General features: G+C 46.5%; 1 protein-coding gene across 1 annotated transcript in view; it reads right to left on the bottom strand.

Moving 5' to 3' along the window:
• RECK (reversion inducing cysteine rich protein with kazal motifs) overlaps positions 1-19,747 on the bottom strand; it is a 278,973-nt gene that overhangs the window by 89,513 nt on the left and 169,713 nt on the right. The window contains exon 13 of the mRNA XM_083377076.1: positions 12,424-12,564. Coding sequence (XP_083233202.1) covers positions 12,424-12,564 — 141 coding nt within the window. The remainder of the gene's footprint in view (positions 1-12,423; positions 12,565-19,747) is intronic.

The raw sequence follows: 19,747 nt of genomic DNA, 5'->3' as shown, positions 1-19,747 counted from the left end.
GGTGGGTTTCCTGCAGACTCTAGCTAACTGATTAGCAAAATGTTCATCTATTTCCTCTGAATGATTGAGTGGCCTGTAGTATACACTCACAGCAATATTTTCCCCTTTATATTAACCCATATGTAATCAAGAAGGTTTTATCATTTCTCTACAGGTATAGTGATTTCCAATATATAATGCAATACAACCTTCTCTTTTGTTACTTCTGTATCTTTTGAACAATTTTTATCCTTCCAGCAGTACATTGCAATCATTAGTTTTATCCCACCAAATTGCAGTAATAGCAACAATATTATATTTGTCCTCATATACTAAAACTTCAAGTTCACCCTGTTTGTTCCTCATACTTTCAGCATTAGTATATAGACATCCAAGTTCTTTATGGCTAACCCTGCATTTGCTTCTTCCATCTCCTATTTTATATCTGAGTTGCCCTTACTTCTCAGCACTTCCTATCTCCTTGTTTGATTGGTTGTCTTGGGGTTAATGCTTGAAATTAGGTTCTAAAGTTCCTAAAGATTGGTCACCTTCCCCTTCCAGTTTTAGTTTAAAGCCCTTTGGATAAGCACAGCCAGTCACTTTCCAAATACTTTTGTGGATTATTGTGAGGTGTAGCCTGTCTCCTGTCAAAAGCCCTTCATGTAAGTAATGTAGACTGTGGTCTAGGATGTCAGGTCAGTTAAAGTCCCCCATTACAACTGTGGTGGGTTTCCTGCAATACAACCTTCTCTTTTGTTACTTCTGTATCTTTTGAACAGTACTGCTGTGGACGGCGTTGTTGTACGCCACTTCGGCGAGTGCTATCAGGTCCACCCAATCGGTCTGTTGATAGGAGACGTAGCTCCTAAGGTACTGCTCCACGGCGGCGTTGGCACGTTCTGCTGCCCCATTGGTGCTGGGGTGATAGGCTGTACTCAACCCCTGGGACAAACCGATGTATTGCAGGAAATCCCTCCAGAACCGTGCCGTGAACTGCAACCTCCGGTCCGAGATCACACGGCGCGGCACTCTGTGCAACCGGTAGATTTGTGTGACAAACAACCACGCCAGTCGCCGGGCCAATGGCAATCCCTTGCAAGGGATGAAGTGTGCTTGCTTGGAGAACAAGTCGACTACCGTCCAAATGACGGTGTGCCCCTTGCTCTCTGGCAGATCTACAACAAAGTCCATGGCTATGTCTTGCCATGGCCGGGTGGGGTCAGCCACTTGCTGCAGTAAGCCCAAAGGTTTCCCGACCTGGGGTTTTGCGGCAGCACAGACGTGGTAGCGCCGTACATAGTCCTCAATGATGTTCTTCATACGTGGCCACCAGAATTGTTGGCGCACTAGATGCAGGGTCTTTACGAACCCAAAGTGCCCCGCCTGCCTGATGTCGTGGCAGCGGTAAAGGACTCGTGCCCGCTTAGACTTGGGTACGTACAACCGTGTGCCATGCCACGCCAGGCCTTCCTGCATGGTCAAAAGTCCCGGGTTGTTCCGTAGCCAATCCTCCTCCTGCAGGGCCCTTTGGAGTGCTTGGCACAATCCTTCCTCTGCCACCCGCCCGACGCCTCCTGCCCAGACCCCCCCTCTGTCCTTGCCGGCACAAGCGCCTGCACCACCTCCTCCCTCTTGCTGTCGAATTGCGGCATGCGAGACAAAGCATTCGCTAGGAAGTTCCGTCCCCCCAGCACGTATTTCAGAGCAAACCGGAAGCGACGGAAATACAACGCCCACCGGACGTGTTTGGGTGACAACCGTCGAGGGGTCCGCAGGGCCTCCAAATTCTTATGGTCTGTCCACACCTCAAATGGGTGGGAAGTCCCTTCCAGGTGGTGCCGCCAAGTCTCCAGGGCCCAACGAACCGCGAATGCCTCCTTCTCCCACACCACCCAAGCTCGTTCAGTGGGAGTCAGCTTTTTGGAGGCATACGCGCAAGGCTGCAGCGCCCCGGTATGGTTCCGTTGGAGGAGGACGGCCCCAAGAGCGACATCGCTCACGTCCGCCTGCACCACGTAGGGCAGGTCGGCGTTTGGATGCAGCAGAATGGGTTCCTTGGCGGAGAGGGTCTTTAGTTCTTCGAAGGCCTGCTGACACGCCGTGGTCCACGCCAGTTTGAGCCCTGGCCGTGGTTGTACCTTCAATTGCCGTGTCCGTAGGAGGTCCGTCAGAGGCAGGGCAATGGCTGCGAAACACAGGATAAACTGTCTGTAGAAATTTGCGAAGCATAAGAAGCTCTGCAGTTGTCTTCAGGTCCGTGGGCCTTGCCATTGTTGGATGGCGTCCACTTTCTTGGGATCCATCTCCACTCCAGCTACCGATATGTGGTACCCTAGATAATCCAGTTGGGCCCTGTGGAATTTGCACTTGGACTTTACGTAAAGCTGTGCCTCCCGTAGCTCCGTTAACACCTGCCGTACGAGAACGACATGCTCCTCCATGGTGTCAGGGTAGATGAGAATGTCGTCCAAATACACCAGGACTCCACGGTACAAGAATTCGTGTAGACCTGGTTGATTAACTGCATAAACACAGCCGGGGCCCCTTGCAGCCCGAACAGCATTACCCGGAATTGGAAACTGCCAAGGGGACAATTGAACATGGTGTTCCATTCGTCCCCGGCCATGACCCTCATCCAGTAGTAAGCCTCCCTCAGGTCCAGTTTTGTGAACACCCGGCCCTTAGCCAAATGGGCCAGCAGGTCCTTCATGAGGGGAAGGGGATAGAGGTGCTCCACGCACACTGCATTAACCCCCTGGTAGTCCACACACAAATGGAGGGTCCCGTCCTTCTTCTCACGGAAAAGTACTGGCGCCGCCACCTGGGACCGTGCAGGCTGAATGAACCCCCTCTGTAGGTTCTTGTCGATATACCTTCATAGCTCCTGCTCTCTTTCGGTGACATGGCGTACATGCGAGGCTTGGGCAGTCTGGCACCGGGTTCTAACTCGATGGCACAGTCCGTGGCCCGGTGGGGCGGCAACATGTCGCACTCTCGCTTGTCAAAAACCTCCATTAGATCGGAGTAGGCCCGGGGCACGTGTGCCTTAAGGTCCTCCCCAACCCCGCAAGCTTTCTCCTAATCCCCTGTGTCGCCCGGGCCTAGGAAGGTATGGTGAAGAGGGGGCTCAAGCCCCAAGCTCAGTCAAAGGTAACGGCAACCCCCCTCCCACCAGATCGTGGGTCCCCACTTGTCCAGCCAAGTGAGCCCCAGGATAACGGCCTCCGTCATGGAGGGCACTACGATGAACCACAAGGTCTCGCAATGGGCCCCCAGCTCCAGCCTGACCGGCTCAGTGACATGGGTAATGGGAGCCCCACCCAAGAGGGACCCGTCCACTTGCTGAAACCGAAGAGGGGTTACCAGGCGTCGCAGCCGGATACCCACAGCGGCCGCAGTTGCCTGGCTGATAAGGCACCGGGTACTCCCCGAATCGATTAAGGCCCTTACCGCCCTCCTTTGCCCTGTAAGGGGGCTCACCAGCACAACTGGGAACACGAACGGACACACTGGAGCACTCACCATTGGGTCCTCCTCCCGCTCCTGGTCTTCAAAGCCTTCAGACGGCATGGGTTGAGCGGCCGCTGGAACGGTCGCCAAGGGAGGGCTTGTCGTCCGGCACGTTTCATCGGCTACCTGGTAAGCAGCCCGGGACCGCTCCATGGTCCTCCTAGCAGACAGGGCCCACGCCAGGGAAGCAGTAGGGCCCATTCGAGCCGGCAAGAGCGGGCACTCAGCCACCCGATGACCTGGTTGGTCACACCAGAAACACCGGACGGCTGGCCGTGGTGGCTGTATGGGGGGTTTAGCTGTTGCCAGCCCAGGCCGCTCCTCCGGTTTTGCTCTCTCGACAGGCCGCCCCCCGGTCATCCCTTTGGGCTTCCCTCGAGTGTCCTGTAATCCGATGTCCAGCTCAATAGCCACTCGGAACCAATCTTGTAGGCAAGCCGGTACCCCACGCACCACAGGCCCGGCGAAGAGCATTGTCAAGCCCAGCCTTGAAATGATGCACCAGAAGGCGCTCTGGCCAGGAGCGCAGTTTCCCGGCCACCTTCCGGAACTCCCCGACATAGTGCACCGCCGGTCTTCCCTGCTGTCGCAAGGCCAACACCTCGGCCTCGGCACGGTGCACCTGTGAGATGTCTTCAAAGCGCCCCCGTAGCGCCTCCCAAAAGAGCCCAAGGTCCCCAAGCTCACGGGCATGGTCGCAGTATAGGTCGGCCGCCCAGGCCGCAGCCTCCCCCTGCAGGCAAGTCATCACAGCCACAACCATTGCCCACTGGGACGTATAGGCCTGCCCGTACTGGTCCATGTGGTTATTCACCTGACCCAGGAACATTGCCAAGCGATCTGGATGCCCATCGTAGACTGCAGTTAGGGGTGGTGGGCCCCACACCATTCCTGGTCCCCAAGGACCTGATGGCAACCCCTGGACCCGGGGCCCCACGTCTGCCCGCAGCGGCTGCTGTCTTGGTCTTCCACCTGTCCCTTCCCAGGAACCCGTGCCGCTTGGTGCCACTGTTGCAGGGGCCGGATCTTCAGGGAGAGGACCCCCGTGGGCCTCGCTTCGTTGAGGTGGACCCCGAAAACGCAGGCTGGCCATGCGGAAGCGGGGCGGGCTGGACCGCTGTGTGGGGGCCCCAGTGAGAGACCACTGCCCCAAATCCGAATCATCGGGAACAGTCCAGGGGCCGGGCTCCCGTCTCCTCACCTCCCCAAACCTGTCCCTGAGTACATCCATGGTATGGCTACCTGGGGCGGTGGAGTAGCTCCACTCCTCTCCATTGTCCTCTGTGTAGCACTGCTCCCTCCACTCCGAGGACGTCCCTCTGGGCCGGGTCGCCTGTCCCTGGTCGGGTTCTTTGCATCCCAAAGCAGAGCCCGTCCACCAGTCGCCTCCGTGGGCCTGATCCCCGGTCTCCTGGGAGCCCATAACACGCCCCTTGAGAGGGGGAGGCCTTTCCTTCCACCACACTGAGGGCAACGCCTTCTCCCCCACCTCCACCGACTCATGCAGCCCAGCGGTGGCTCCGGCCTCCTCCTCCGTAGCAGTCAATGGTACAGCTCCCTGCGTGCCCTCCGCCGTGACAACCGCACCTAGAAAGCTCTCAGCCAAGAGAAAGGGGAACGCTGACTTACTGTCAACCCCCATCCGACGAGGCAAAAGAATGCGACCGGAACGAGAGCTGGTTCTCCTGAGCAACGTTTATTCCGCTCCATAAACATCCACCCGAAGACAAACGAAGTCAGCATTGGTTGCATAGCACAACCAACGCTGCTAAATAGTTGGCGAGGCTGACACCCATCACCACGCCCAAACAAGCCAATAACCTACAGCCCCACTTAAACACCACCACCCCTGGCCTCCGCCCTTTGGATCCTGCCCTCCAGGTACGTACCCTCCCCGTCCCCATCCCACCACGACTGCAGCCGGCAAGCCACCCCCCAGCCCAGGCAACCCCCCTCACGACCCCGAGTCCTTACACCCTCTTCACCCCCCACAGGTCCCCAAACCGCTGCAACCTGCACAGTCTGGGCCGTCTTCTGGCGTCGCTTGCTTCGCAGCCCCTCGGCAGGCAAAGCCTCGGAGCGAACTGTCAGCTGGGATTTCTGGGGGAACGCTGTGCAGGCGCACTTTCCCCCGGGCCGCCGGAAGCCGTCCATGCCGAACCCAGCCCGTCGGAGGGCCCTGGTGGCTGCTGGGATGTCCTGGTGGCCACGCTTTCCCCCTGGCTGCCAGTAGGCCTCAGAGGCAAGAGGGCCGGATGCGGGCGTCCGCGGCTCTTTCCCGGCCTGCCGGAAGGCCCCGGTGGCTGCTGGGACATCCTGGCGGCCGCGCTCTTCCCTGGGCCGCCGGAACACATTGGAGGCGGTAGGGCCGGTTGCGCCCGTCCGCAGCTCTTCCCCGAGCCGCCGGAAAGCCCCGATGACTGCTGGGCCGGCTGCGCGTGTTCGCAGCTCTTCCCTGAGCCGCTGGAGAGCCCCGGGAACTTCAGAGCTGGTTGTGGACATCGGCGGCTGGTCACGGGGCCTGGTGAGTTGTTCCGAGGCCTCGCCGGGTGTCGGGCCTACCAGGCCCGACATCCTTCCTTTTTGCTAATTTTCATTTGTTTTTTTAAGTAGTAATCAAAACTTCTTTTTATTTCAATATTTAATACTTCCTCTCTTTCTCTTTGTATCTGCTATCTCTTGCTTAAACTGATAATTTTTGTTTTTAAGAAAATAGGTCCATATAGACCTATTTATTACTTTCAACAATAGTTTTTTAGCTTGTCTACATTATTCTCCTTTACATGCACAAATCAATATTCAAATTAGCTATTAATATTTATACTGTAAATTTTAATGAACAAAATTTTTTCTTTATTTCAGTTCATAACAATGTCTTATGTTCCACATATGCATCTTATCTATTTAAGTACATTCTGTTTCCGATTTCAATAAGATGGAAGAAACTCCATTCTACTTGAGTCTTATTCTGGCTTTTTTCCTTTGCCAAATCATCTTCCATGTCCTTGTTTTTGGGTCATCAAACCAATCTCCTTGTAATATCATGTATATTAATTGATATTGGCAAAACCATCCAATCGCCATTTTTTTGAGAGGACTTGTAGGTCTAGTGGGTCCTACATTCTTCCATATTGACATAGTTGTTCTGAATTGTCTATCTTCTCATCCAACTGTTCTTTTTCTAGATCCTCTAATTCCTTCTGAGTTGTATAAGAAATCTTTTCCTTTTTCCAAGTTGTCAATGTCTTTTCTGGATTTTCAAATATCAATATTTGTTTAATAGTAGATTCTTCTGTCATTGTACTTGAATATTTCATTTTTTCTATTGAATTTTGTATAGATGATTCTTTAGCTGTGGTCAAAGTTTGGGCTTTCATCTATGGGCTGTCTTCTTGTTCCTTCACATAGCCTCTTAGTATTTCATTGGTTGTGGTAAGAATTTGGATTAGTGTTTTCAACATTACGAGAGTTTGTTGATCTTCCTCCATAAATAAATTTTGTTCCTGGTCTTCTTCCATATTGATATTTTAAGCCAGGCATGTCCAAAGTCCGGCCCGCGGGCCATTTGCGGCCCGTGGGGCGGTTCAATCCGGCCCTCGAACAGCCCTCCCTGCTCTATGTAAATGTGGCCCTCCCACGGCCCTCCTGGCGTCACCGCCCAAACCTGGAAGACGAGCGGCGCAGGAGGGCCGTGGGAGGGCCACATTTACATAGAGCAGGGAGGGCTGTTCGAGGGCCGGATTGAGTGCAGGGAGGTGGGGTGAAGAAACCCGACACCGCCTCTTGTCCGGCTTCTCTGGCTCTGTCTCTCTCTAGCGGGGGGACGATCTCGCTGCGCCTCCCACTCTAAGGACCAGCCGGGCAGAGCCACGCAGGTAAGCCCTCCTCCCTCCCTGGTAAAAAAAAAGAAATGCAGCAAGGAGGTGCCTGGGGCGGACCACCTTTTCCTGGCTGGCCGAACCGCCCCGGGCTTGGCGCAGCGTCTGCCCCGCTGGCCAGGGAGAAAGGGCCTGCCACACGAGGGAGGGCGGTGAGAGGGCCGGCCAGGGAGAAAGGGCCTGCCACACGAGGGAGGGCGGTGAGAGGGCCAGGGAGAAAGGGCCTGCCACACGAGGGAGGGCGGTGAGAGGGCCGGCCAGGGAGAAAGGGCCTGCCACACGAGGGAGGGCGGTGAGAGGGCCAGGGAGAAAGGGCCTGCCACACGAGGGAGGGCGGTGAGAGGGCCAGGGAGAAAGGGCCTGCCACACGAGGGAGGGCGGTGAGAGGGCCGGCCAGGGAGAAAGGGCCTGCCACACGAGGGAGGGCGGTGAGAGGGCCGGCCAGGGAGAAAGGGCCTGCCACACGAGGGAGGGCGGTGAGAGGGCCAGGGAGAAAGGGCCTGCCACACGAGGGAGGGCGGTGAGAGGGCCGGCCAGGGAGAAAGGGCCTGCCACACGAGGGAGGGCGGTGAGAGGGCCAGGGAGAAAGGGCCTGCCACACGAGGGAGGGCGGTGAGAGGGCCAGGGAGAAAGGGCCTGCCACACGAGGGAGGGCGGTGAGAGGGCCGGCCAGGGAGAAAGGGCCTGCCACACGAGGGAGGGCGGTGAGAGGGCCGGCCAGGGAGAAAGGGCCTGCCACACGAGGGAGGGCGGTGAGAGGGCCGGCCAGGGAGAAAGGGCCTGCCACACGAGGGAGGGCGGTGAGAGGGCCGGCCAGGGAGAAAGGGCCTGCCACACGAGGGAGGGCGGTGAGAGGGCCGCATCCTGACGGCACCGCCCAAACGTGGAGGACGAGTGGCGCAGAGCGGGCGCCCCAGGCGAGCTCCGCTCGGCAGCAGCGCTGCCCGGCTGGCCGCTCCCTCGGTGCTCTTCCCTCACCGGCGCTCTTCCCTCACCAGCCGCCTCGCCCTGAGCTCACGCTCGCCGCCTCCGCTTCCCGCACCTTTTCCTGGCTGGCCGAACCGCCACGCTCCTCCCCCCGCCCCGGGCTTGGTGCGGCGTCTGTGCCGGTGCAGCGAGGCTGACGGTGCGCGCCTGGCCTGGCCAAGCGGGAGAAAGGCCTGGCGGGTGGAGTCTCTGAGCTTGCGCCAGGCAGACCTCAACGGCCTTCCCGCCCCCGGAGACGCCCCGGTGGCCAGGGAAAAAGGGCCTGCCGCGCCCTCGGATTCTCTCTGCACTGCGAGCACCGCTCGGTTGCCAGGTGGGCTCCAAGTGGCAATTTTCTTGTCCGCTGCATGGAAAGGGCTCGGCTTGAATTCTTCCCGGATGTTTCTGGTTGGTCCCCTCTCAAGTGCTAACCAGGAATGCAGGTGAAGCCCTTGGTATGTGGCAGCCGAGAAAATTGCCTTTCAGAGCCCCTTTGTGCAATGGTTCTTTTGTCAGCCAGAAACAATTGGTTGTGACCATCTACCTGGGCACCCTCTACTCTTCAGCAGCCTCAAGGCCAGGCAAGGGGTGGGCGTGCGGCGCTGGTTCTCTCCTCGGCAGGGGGGAAGGTGAGGCAGCGGCGGGGCAGAATTTGTGAAGTGGTGGAAGTGTGTGAGCTGTTACCAGAGAGTCTGACCTTGTCAAAGCAAATAACACAGTTTCCATCTTCCAAGGTCAAACAGAAAATGGCGACTATAAATAAGAAAAGGAAAGTTGACAGTGAGGGCCGCCGTTTCCAGGAAAGGTGGAAAGTGGAATTTTTTTTCACTGAAATACGGAATCGCTGTGTTTGTCTGATATGTCAAGAGACTGTGGCCGTTTATAAAGAATTTAATATCAAAAGACACTACCAGACAAAACATAGCACATATGACAAACTAACAGGGCGTGACCGCAGTGAAAAGTTGAAGCAACTTGAAGCAGTTTTAATGTCACAACAGCGATTTCTCACAAGAGCCCGTGAGTCAAATGAAAATGCCACAAAGGCAAGCTATGACGTGGCAATGTTAATTGCTAAAAATTGCAAGTCTTTTGCTGAGGGTGATTTTATTAAAGAGTGCGTTTTGAAAATGGTTGAAAATATCTGTCCCGAGAAGAAGCAAGAGTTTGCCAACATTTGCCTGGCTCGTAACACTATAGCACGGAGAATTGAAGATATTTCATCAGATATTAAGAGACAGTTGACGTCCAAAGGACAGGATTTTGACTTCTTTTCAATAGCCTGTGATGAAAGCACAGACCTATCTGACACAGCTCAGTTGCTGATTTTTTTGAGAGGGGTGGACGATGAAATAAATGTGACTGAAGAGCTACTTGACCTCCAGAGCCTTACGGACCAAACTAGAGGAAAAGATTTATTTGTTGCTGTTAGTTCCGCAATAGATGACATGAAACTGCCCTGGAACAAAATTACTGGGATTATTACTGATGGGGCACCTGCTATGGCTGGTGAACGAAGTGGCTTATCAACCCTAATCTGTAACAAGGTGATTGAAGAAGGAGGCAAAGCTATTAAACTCCATTGTATCATTCATCAACAAGTTCTCTGTGCTAAATATCTCAAATATGATCATGTTATGAAACCGGTTGTAAAGACTATTAATTTTATTCGCGCTAAAGCTCTGTACCACCGCCAGTTTAAACAGTTTCTACTGGACATCCAGGCTGAATATGAAGATGTTTTATATCACAACGATGTAAGATGGCTCAGTCGAGGGTCTGCGCTGCAGCGTTTCTACTCTCTCAGAAAGGAAATAAAAGAATTCTTGGAAACAAAGGGACAACCGATGCGAGAACTATCTGATCCTATTTGGCTGGCTGATTTGGGGTTTCTAGTTGACATAACAAAGCATCTGAATGTACTAAACACGAGTCTTCAGGGAAAAGATGCAGTGGTGAACCAGCTTTATTCACACATCAAGGCCTTTGGAACAAAGCTGCAACTTTTCCAAAGGCATTTGTCACAAACACAGCCCAATACCATACATTTCCCAGCATTGCAGGAAATAATGAACAGTTTTTCACAGGACAATATCAGTGTGCAAATGAGCAGGTATGCAGCAGACATCGCATCTCTGGCTGGAGAGTTTAAACGGCGCTTTCAAGATTTTGCAGCTATTGAAAAGGAGATCAGCCTTTTCTCCTCTCCATTCTCTGTTGACCCTGATGATGCTCCAGATCAGCTGCAGCTTGAGCTCATTGATCTGCATTGTGACAGTGAGTTACGCAGTCGTCAGCAACAGCTCTCTCTTGTGAACTTTTACCGCCAACTAGATAAGGGCAGGTTTCAGGAGATTCGGACATTTGCAAAGAAAATGCTGAGCTTGTTTGGCTCAACATATTTGTGTGAGAAGACATTCTCTACTATGAACTTTAATAAGAACCGTGTGAGGACAAGACTAAGTGACTCACATCTCCGTGACATTTTGCGTATCAAAACCACTGCCTTTGTACCAGACCGAGCCTATTTGCTGCAGTACAGATCTCAGTTTCACCCTTCACATTAGTGCAGGTAAGTTTTTTTTAAAATTTATTTAAAATACATTGTGAAAACTCAGCTGACAGTTGATCTTAATGTTATAAAATGAAAAGTATGCCATTTGCAATTAACTTGGCATAAAATAATTCATTTGCATTTAATTGCAATTGTTCAAAGAATGTTCGGAAAAATGTTCGGCCCTCCAGCATGTTCACTTCATCCAATCTGGCCCTCTTTGAAAAAAGTTTGGACACCCCTGTTTTAAGCTAAATGTTTTACACTTAGAAAATCGAAAAGAAAGATTTTCTTTTTCTAGGTAGGGAACACAAAGCCTTTCACAGCTGTTGTTTCAAAGTTCTCAAGTTATGTACCTTATCTATTTCCCTAGGCAGTCAGCCAGGCCACTTTTAAAGTTTCCCTTTGAGTCCCAAGTTGTCTTAATCTTTTCAGTTCTTTTTTTTTCATAAGAAAGAATCCAGATTTCCAACAGAAGTAGACAATGAAAAATAGGAAATAAAAAATCTTTCAATCTACATGCTTTGAGAAATAAATTTCCAATTGGGATTCAGTTACTTTTTCAATGTTTAAAATGCCCCTGGGTATTTAGTCATGGCTCTTTCTGGAGGGAGGGCAAAAGTCCCCTTTCCCTTACCACAGGGGGGAAAATGCTTAGCAGCTTAAGGAGGTACAGAAAATAATTAGGGTGTAAAAGAGGTAGATCTCACCCAGTCTCTTCCGCGCTGCTTTAAGAGTTGCCTGGTGGAAAATGTGACTTCGGCTGTTCACAGCCTAGGGACAAGCCATAATGGCCAGTCCTTTCATCCACCAGTTTGGAGGGATCTCCAGGTCTAATGGGAGAGTTGCAGCTCTCCTGCGATCCAGCGAGCACCCCTCCTTGCGGGTCACCTCTTTGGGGCAACTTTCGGCCCCTTTCAGGGGCCCCCAGCGATGCGAAACTGGATGGGGGAGAGAGAGCAAGTTTCCCAGCCGTCCACAGCAGCTGCATGACAAACCAGAAACTTGGATACAGTCTTCTTTCTTTGGTTGGAGTTTCCCATTTTGTTGATTCTCTCAGAGTGGCTAGTCTTGTCTGAATCAGTTGGATGGCTTGTAGTTTATACCCATGGTTGATTTCAAAAATGTTAAATGGAACTTAAAAGCCAGAGCTCAATTTAAAATAGTCTTCACTTTTATCTAAGTGAAACCATGTAGACTATCACTGTGGAATCTTTCTATTAACAACTGTGAAGTTGTGAAGTCTCATTTGCTCCATTTTTGCCAGCTGAGATTAGCAGTACTTGTTATGTAACTATATTAATATTAATGTTGATCTATTTTTATAGTATTGCAAACTATATGAAGTTTTAAACAAAAGAAAAGCAATATACACATTTCCTAATTAATAAATAGTAATAACAATTAATATTCCAATTTTGAAATTATATTCTGAAACAGCAGTCCCTTTGAAGAAAGATATTTTCAATGACAAGAAGGCAAGTGTTAAGTTATTAGGAATCCTATGGCATTTGTTTAGACTTTAAAAAGCCTTACCCTGTATACAAAAATAGGGAAGACAAGGTTCGAGAGGCTGACATCCCTTTCTATTTACTTCACACAATTGATTTGCAGCACAGGGATTTGGGTTACAGGGATGTGTAACATCTTCCACAATATTATCCAATGTACTTGGACCTGAAAAAAACAAAAAGTAGGGAACATTAATACTGTGTATAATCAGACTTGTGAATTACTTTTTTTTTAAGCCAGTGTGTCATTTTTATTCAGTGTGAATATGTACAATTAAAAGAAAAAATAATTCAGCCAATTTTTTAAAAAAGAACCAACATTTCAGCCTAAACCAGGTTATGTTCTGAAATGCTTATCAAAGTGGTTTATATTTATTATTTATCTAGCATTCATTCATTCATTCATTCGTTTGTTCATTCATTCATTCGTTCATTCATTTATCATATTTTTATGGCTGCCCATCCCATTCTGGGCAACATATATTAAAAGCAAACCATGGAAAAGAAACATTAAAAATATTCTGTATTTTTTTTAAAAAAGAACCAGTATTATTGAAAGATAAGAAAACAGAATCTTCAGTATAACAGACAATATAGCCATCTCATTGATTCACCATTTCCCTGATATCATCAAGCCTGTTGATGCAGTCATGTTTTGAGCAATATTCAGAAGGTTAGCAAGGATGGAGCTAGCCTCATCTCAAGGGAATGATGTTTCGCATAGCAGAAAAGACCTGTGTTCTAGGTCCTGCCAGATTCAACTCCTTAATAGACAGAACCTGCAGCATATGTTTTCTGACACAGCCAACGGGATGGACAAATGTACTCTGGAAAAGAAGGTTCCTCAAATAAACTAGTCCCAGAAAGATCAAAACTGGTATCCTTGGACCTTGACTATTCCAGGAACACACATAACTGCCTGTTTCACTTTATTTTGTATCAATTAAAGTTTCTGAATACACTTCAAGGGTAGAGCACATAGCAATAGTCTATCTGGGTGGTGAATATTAATACATGGTTTGATAACTTCTAAGTACTAATTGGACATGTTAAAACCCATTCCTATTTTATTTCATTTCATTTCTATTTCACTCCACCTCTCCTGGGTTTTGTCATGTTTCTAAGGGGGAGGGGGGATGTGCCTGCAGGGCTATTGCTATTGCTTTCATTTCATCCCTTCACTACAACGTAATCCCTTATTTTGTTTATTGGGTCTGTATCCTGTTTACTGCTTATCTCTCTCTCTCTGAACTCTATCTTTTAAACCAGGGCTTTTCAACCTTTTCACCCATTGTACCACTTTTAGGATATGGCAACATCCAAGTACCACCAGTCGCCTAGCAACGTGTCAAAAACTTGATGACCAAAAAAGAAAAAGGAAAAGGAAAAAAGTGATGACGTACAGGTAGTCCTCAACTTACAACAGTTCACTTAGTGATTGTTCAAAGTTACAATGGCACTGAAAAAAGTGACCCCCAAGCCACAGTCGAGCAAGACACCTGCCTGCCTGCCCGGTGGCACTCTTCCTCCTGTCTGAGGTTTTCATTGTTGTGAGCATTTCTGTTGAGGATTGGCAGCGGTGGTGGGGGGGGGTGTTTGGTTATTCCCCCCTCTGCTAGGTGGTTGGGACACTGTGACCGTCATAAATATGAATCAGTTGCCAAGCATCTGAATGTAAACCACAAGACCCTGGAGATGCTGCAACATTCCAGCTGATCGGCGCTTCTTCTGGGCTCAGCAGAAGCTCCAGGATCAGTGCCAAGCTCCAGCTGGAGCCTGGCACTGATCCTGGCGCTTCCACTGAGCTCTGACAGCCCTGCAGCTCCAGCCATCTCTCGCTCAGGCTTGTGAGGCGCTGCCACCGGTTCAGCTCATTCCCCTGCCCCACTACCAGTTTTTTAGGATGGTTGCATACCACCTCCAGGTGCTAATGTACCACAGGTGGTACCCGTACAACTGGTTGAAAAGCCCTGTTTTAAATTGTCAATTAATAACAAAGGAGAATAAGGAATATAACTTCAGTGCCTGGTTTATGTCCACACTCCCAGAGAAAGGTGTGAAGAAGCCGCCAACCATCGCTGTGCGAACTCCCCGCTTCCCACAACGGACTTAACACTTGGGAATTGGCTATCTCACATCAGGTGGTCAATCCATAGGGTGGGGTCCTGGTTGGGGACACTATAGTCTACTGCATTGCATGGAAAATCTCAGATCCTGTCTATTATGCCTGCTATTCCTTATTCTTAATAAAAGTTCCTGCTTGGAAGAAATTGTTTCTAAGAGTACTGATTTCTTAAGATGTGGCTTGAAGTAGGTCCCGACAGGACATCTTGTACTTATGTTGAACAATTATCCATGAGAATCTTATTTCCTGAACATTCCCAAACTTTGAGGATGGCATCAGCTGTTAATATGACTAGCATCATCAGGAAAATGATATTCAGATCTCTATAATGCACTGCTTCTTGATATATCGAAAAAAATCTGCTTTTCCTTGGTGCCTGTCACCTCCTTGTCATCTACTCCCATTAGAGTTTTCTTGATTTTTTTTCTTGTTTCTTACATGTTTAAACTTTTAAACATTATTTTTAGCATTTGTTACAAGTCTTAGTTCATTTTAAGCCTTAGCATTCCTGCCTTTGTCATTGTTGATTCAGGCATTTTCCTGGCATTGTTTTATGGTCCCTCTTTCCATTTTTTAATACTTGTTCTCTTTTTCTCTCAGTTTGTCAGAGATTCTTTATGCTATCTTGCTGGTTTTGTTTGCTGCCTCCTGTTTTCTTCCTCTGTGGTACTATGTTAGATTGGGCTGTTATAATTTTATTTTTCAGATTTTCCCAAGTATCTTTAGTTTTTTCCCCTTCAGGATTTCCATCCATAGATCCTAATTTTTCAGTTTTTCTTTTAATTTTATTTCAGTTTTTAATAAACATGGTATAAACTAATAGAACCAAACAAGAAGAAAAAAGTTCAGAAGATTAAAAAAAAGAAAAGAAAAAATAGAAAAGAAAAAGGCAACAAATTCAATAATAAAGAAGTGACTTCCAACCCTAATCACACTGAGCATTAGCTAATATAATAACTTTTACTCTTTTTAAAGTCACAAATAAAAAGTCTAACTTTATCTAAACACAATCCAGAAATTCCCATCTTTTCAGTCCTGGGTTTAGTCAAAAATCTTCTGAAGTTATCAGAAATATCAAACAAATTGTTTATCTTAATAAAGTAGTCCAACCTTATGTTCTTTCTTTTTGCTGTTCACAAGGTTTATTTTAAAATAGAGGTGTCACACTCACAACATCATGTGATGTGTCACAACGTATTGCAACTTTTTTTCCATTGCTGGCAATGGGGTGGGTGTAGTTTCAGCATGATACATCTGGCCTTTGGGCCAGCAGTTGGACACCCCTGCTTTAAATCCTTCCAGTGCCATCACAGAATTTGAGAAGAGTCTTCAAAGTTTTCTACTTTATTCTGTACTGTTTTCTAATATTTGTAAATCCCATAAAAAGGCATTGTCCAGAATTTCTTGTCATGGCTGTTCCATGTCCAAATTCTTTTCATGATTTGTTTTTTGCATTTCTTTGTGGTAATCTCAGCTTTGTTATCATCCATGCTTTCAAACTCTAAAATGTCTGCTTAGGTAAAAGATTATCTCAAAACCTTCTAAACATTTATCCATTGAAATCTGTACCTTTCTGAAATATTAGTTGCTAATATCTTAGCCCAGTTATAAAAAAAAACTCTTTAAGATAAGAAACAAGATATAGCCAGCTTAGCCATTTTAACTTTTTTTGTGCCAGTTCTTTAGTTCCCTCTAGTGTCCATTTGTAACCATCATCAAACCTCAGTTCCTAATATGGATTTATTTATTTATTTATTTATTTAGTTATTTAGTTATTTATTTATTTATTTGAACAGAACAGAACAGAACAGAACAGAATAGAGCTGGAAGGGACCTTGGCAGTCTTCTAGTCCAGCCCCCAATTCTGTTCTCTCTCAGTTGTTTCCCATGAGTAAATTATTTAATTGTGGACTTGCTTTCTAAATTTTACAGCAATTTGCAGAGATGTTGTATCTCAAAATGGATGACTCAAACTGGAGGATGGTCAAAAGGGATCAATCTAGAAGAGACCTGGAAGAAATTCTATGAGTGAGCAATTTTACTCTAAAAGTAAAGAAAAGAGTTTAGGCAATCATAAAATAGAAAGATCTGCAAATTGAAATAGAATGTGGCAAAAGAAAGCAAAGCTAGTACCAATAGTACAGGTTCCTTATGTGCAATCCCAAACAATTGGAGCACCAAACATGTTCAGTCTTGATAAAATCAGTCAATTGCAAAAGGTAGCTTAATAGGTTAAAAGGACTTGATAAGTGGACAAAATCTTTGATAAGTGGATAAAAATATTTAAATATCTAGCTGACTACGACCAACTATAGCAGGCATGTCAAACTTGCGATATCACGTGACACTGCACGACATATCGAGACTTTTCCCCCATTGCTGGCAATGGGGTGGGCATGGTTTTAGTGTGACGGATCTGGCCCATGGGCCGGTAGTTTGACATGCCTGAACTATAGTAATTTGAAACCCTTAAATTTTGTCCTGCTTTCCTAAAAAGAGACTATGTTTCTATCTGCTCCATTCTTCAAACCAATATTTTTGTCTTTGAAATTAACCCTAAAATTATACAACATAAGTCATTATAACTACTGTATACTAAAGACACAATCTGAAATATAATCCTCAAAACTTCCTATTCTTCTTCTTTAGTTTTTTAACATTTTACTTTATAACTTCCAGTTCCAGTTCCAATTACCAAAGTCTAAAATTCTTTATTTTCTGATCTAATTTTCCCATTTCACTATTTTTATCAATAATTTTGGTTCATTCATATTGACGTTTTGGATGAAATTGAACATTTTTGACATTCAAAAATCCCCTGATTTATGTTTGATGATGAAGATGTGAAAAAAAATGATAGCATACACCAAGGGAGAGCTTTCAAATGAAGATTTAATTGAACTGAAATAAGAACTGGAGGTTCAAGGGATTGTGAGAAGAAGGAGTTTCTCAGTCCAAAAAGTTCAGTTCGAAAATTGATTTTGATGTTTGATGTTTCCTGAAGATTAACAAAAACTTGTCAAAATTAGGAATCCAAAGATAGAACATTTGCATTGGAAAAGACATGAAATCTTGGAAGTGTTATGAAACACATGAAGAAAAAAAGAAGAAAACCACATTTAAAGTAACTAACAGTTAACTAATATCTTTCTCAACTCTTATTTCCATCCTCATCACCCTCCCAAGTCCATCAGAAATAGAAGACCAAGATAATTCTCGACCACTAACCAGTTATGGCAGCATATCCATCATTAAAAAACAGCCTCAGAAAAAGGTCTTGTATTGATGTTTACAGGGAGTGTATTGTAAATGTAAAATCTGATTTTGCACTCTTTATTTTGCACTGTAACACAAAACTATTATGCTTAACAATAATATTCATGTTAAAAATTATTATGATGTATTATGTTAATGTATTATGTTATTAAAGATGTTTAATCTTTAAACATCTTTAAAGTATAAGTCTTGCTCCTTCTTATTTATGCATGTGCTCTATTAATTACTCAATACAATACAGCACAGAGCCTGGTCAGAACTACTTTGAATTCCTGATTTCCCAATGGATGTGCAATCATTTGATAAAACCTGTTGAGTATAGTATTGAAAGTATCTGGTAATGCTCAAAGGTGACACTAAAAATTTTCTCAATTTGCCTTCTAGTCCTATCACAGCTGCATGGAGCTATCACTTTTTTCATTTATGCGTAGTAAGCACACAGATATATTGTAAAAAAAAACCTTCCATCATTTATACAACAAAAACCAAAACAACATTGAAATACTAAAAGTAAAGTTATGGTTAATATGGTTTCCTTTATACAAACAATTGAACTGCTGACATTGTTTTGGTGTACTGTTCACTGAAAATAGTAAAAGATATATCAGAGACCATTACAATTGCCAGAGAAAGGGGGGAATGAGTTATTAACTGTTCAAATCAACCTTCCCCATCCTGGTGCCCCCTACAGAAATCTTTAACTTCTAGACTTTTTAATCAATATAAATCTTAACACTGAACCTTTATTCTCAATATAGTTCAGGGGTATTTGGTTAGAAGAAGCTGGTTTGTTGTAAGTCAAGATAGTTCTTGACTTACAACCATTCATTTAGTGACCAAAGTTACAACAGAACTAAAAAAAGTGATTTATAACCAGTCCTCACATTTATAACCAAAACAGCATTCCCATGGTCACATGGATCAAAATTTGACTGCTTGGCAACTGGCCTGTATTTAACAACAGTTGCAGTGTCCCTGGGCCTTGTAATTGCCATTTGCAATCTTTCCAGTCAGATTTTGGCAAGTAGAGTCAATGGGGAAAGCCAGATTTATTTAATGACCACATGATTCACAACCACTGCAAAAGGTAGCAGAAAGATTATAAAATTGGACATAATAACCCCCTACTTAACAATAGAAATTCTGATCTCAATTAGGACTACCTGGATATACACAAACTTGCAAAGACATCTCTCTGAAATAGTGTCAAATGAATTAAGATAATAGCTAGGACCATGAGCTTGAAAACCCAGCCTTTTAAAAAGTGCACTGAGTACAGTACACACAATGGCCCAGATTCAGACTGTGATTCAGATACCAAAGAAGCTATTCCAACTGAATCTGTAGAATGTCAAAATGGCAAAGGGGAAATACTGCAAAACTATATGCCAAATCACATTTTGCTTAGTGACCATGCTTAATGACTGAAGAAAAAGCAAGGTCATAAGCCAGTTGTGGACATGTGATGTTTTGCTTAATTATGATGCTTAGCTATGGAGTTGCTGGCCCCAACTGGAATTGCTAAATGAGGACTACCTGCAGATGGAAGACTTAACTCTGCTGACTTGCATAAGGCTCACCTTAGGTTTGGTTATGCCTGAAGCTCCTCTCCCTGCCTTTTTAACTAATTATTCTATTCTTGTTTTAACTGCCTCCTTTTACTGAGATATTGTATTTTATATGGTTTTATATTTTTAACTGTAAACCCCTGAGAACTGCTCAGTGAGTGTATGTTACTTATACATATCTTTTGTGTACTGGGTTCTTTGCAGCAAGCAGAAGACAAGGCAAGAGAGTTCAGGCAGGAACATGCTTTACTGAATGCAGGAACTGAACTGTAACCAAGGCTTCTACGCAGCTATTTATACTCTGGCCACTAGACGGTGGCCAATAGGTTTCAAGGAACCTATTGCAGCCCTACAGCCAACCAATGGTGGTCCTGGAGACT

Source organism: Vipera ursinii (genome assembly GCF_947247035.1).
Source record: "Vipera ursinii genome assembly, chromosome: Z".
In the NCBI taxonomy this organism is placed as follows: domain Eukaryota; kingdom Metazoa; phylum Chordata; class Lepidosauria; order Squamata; family Viperidae; genus Vipera; species Vipera ursinii.
The sequence above is the reverse complement of the archived record's forward strand: the minus strand, read 5'-3'. Positions and strand labels throughout refer to the sequence as shown.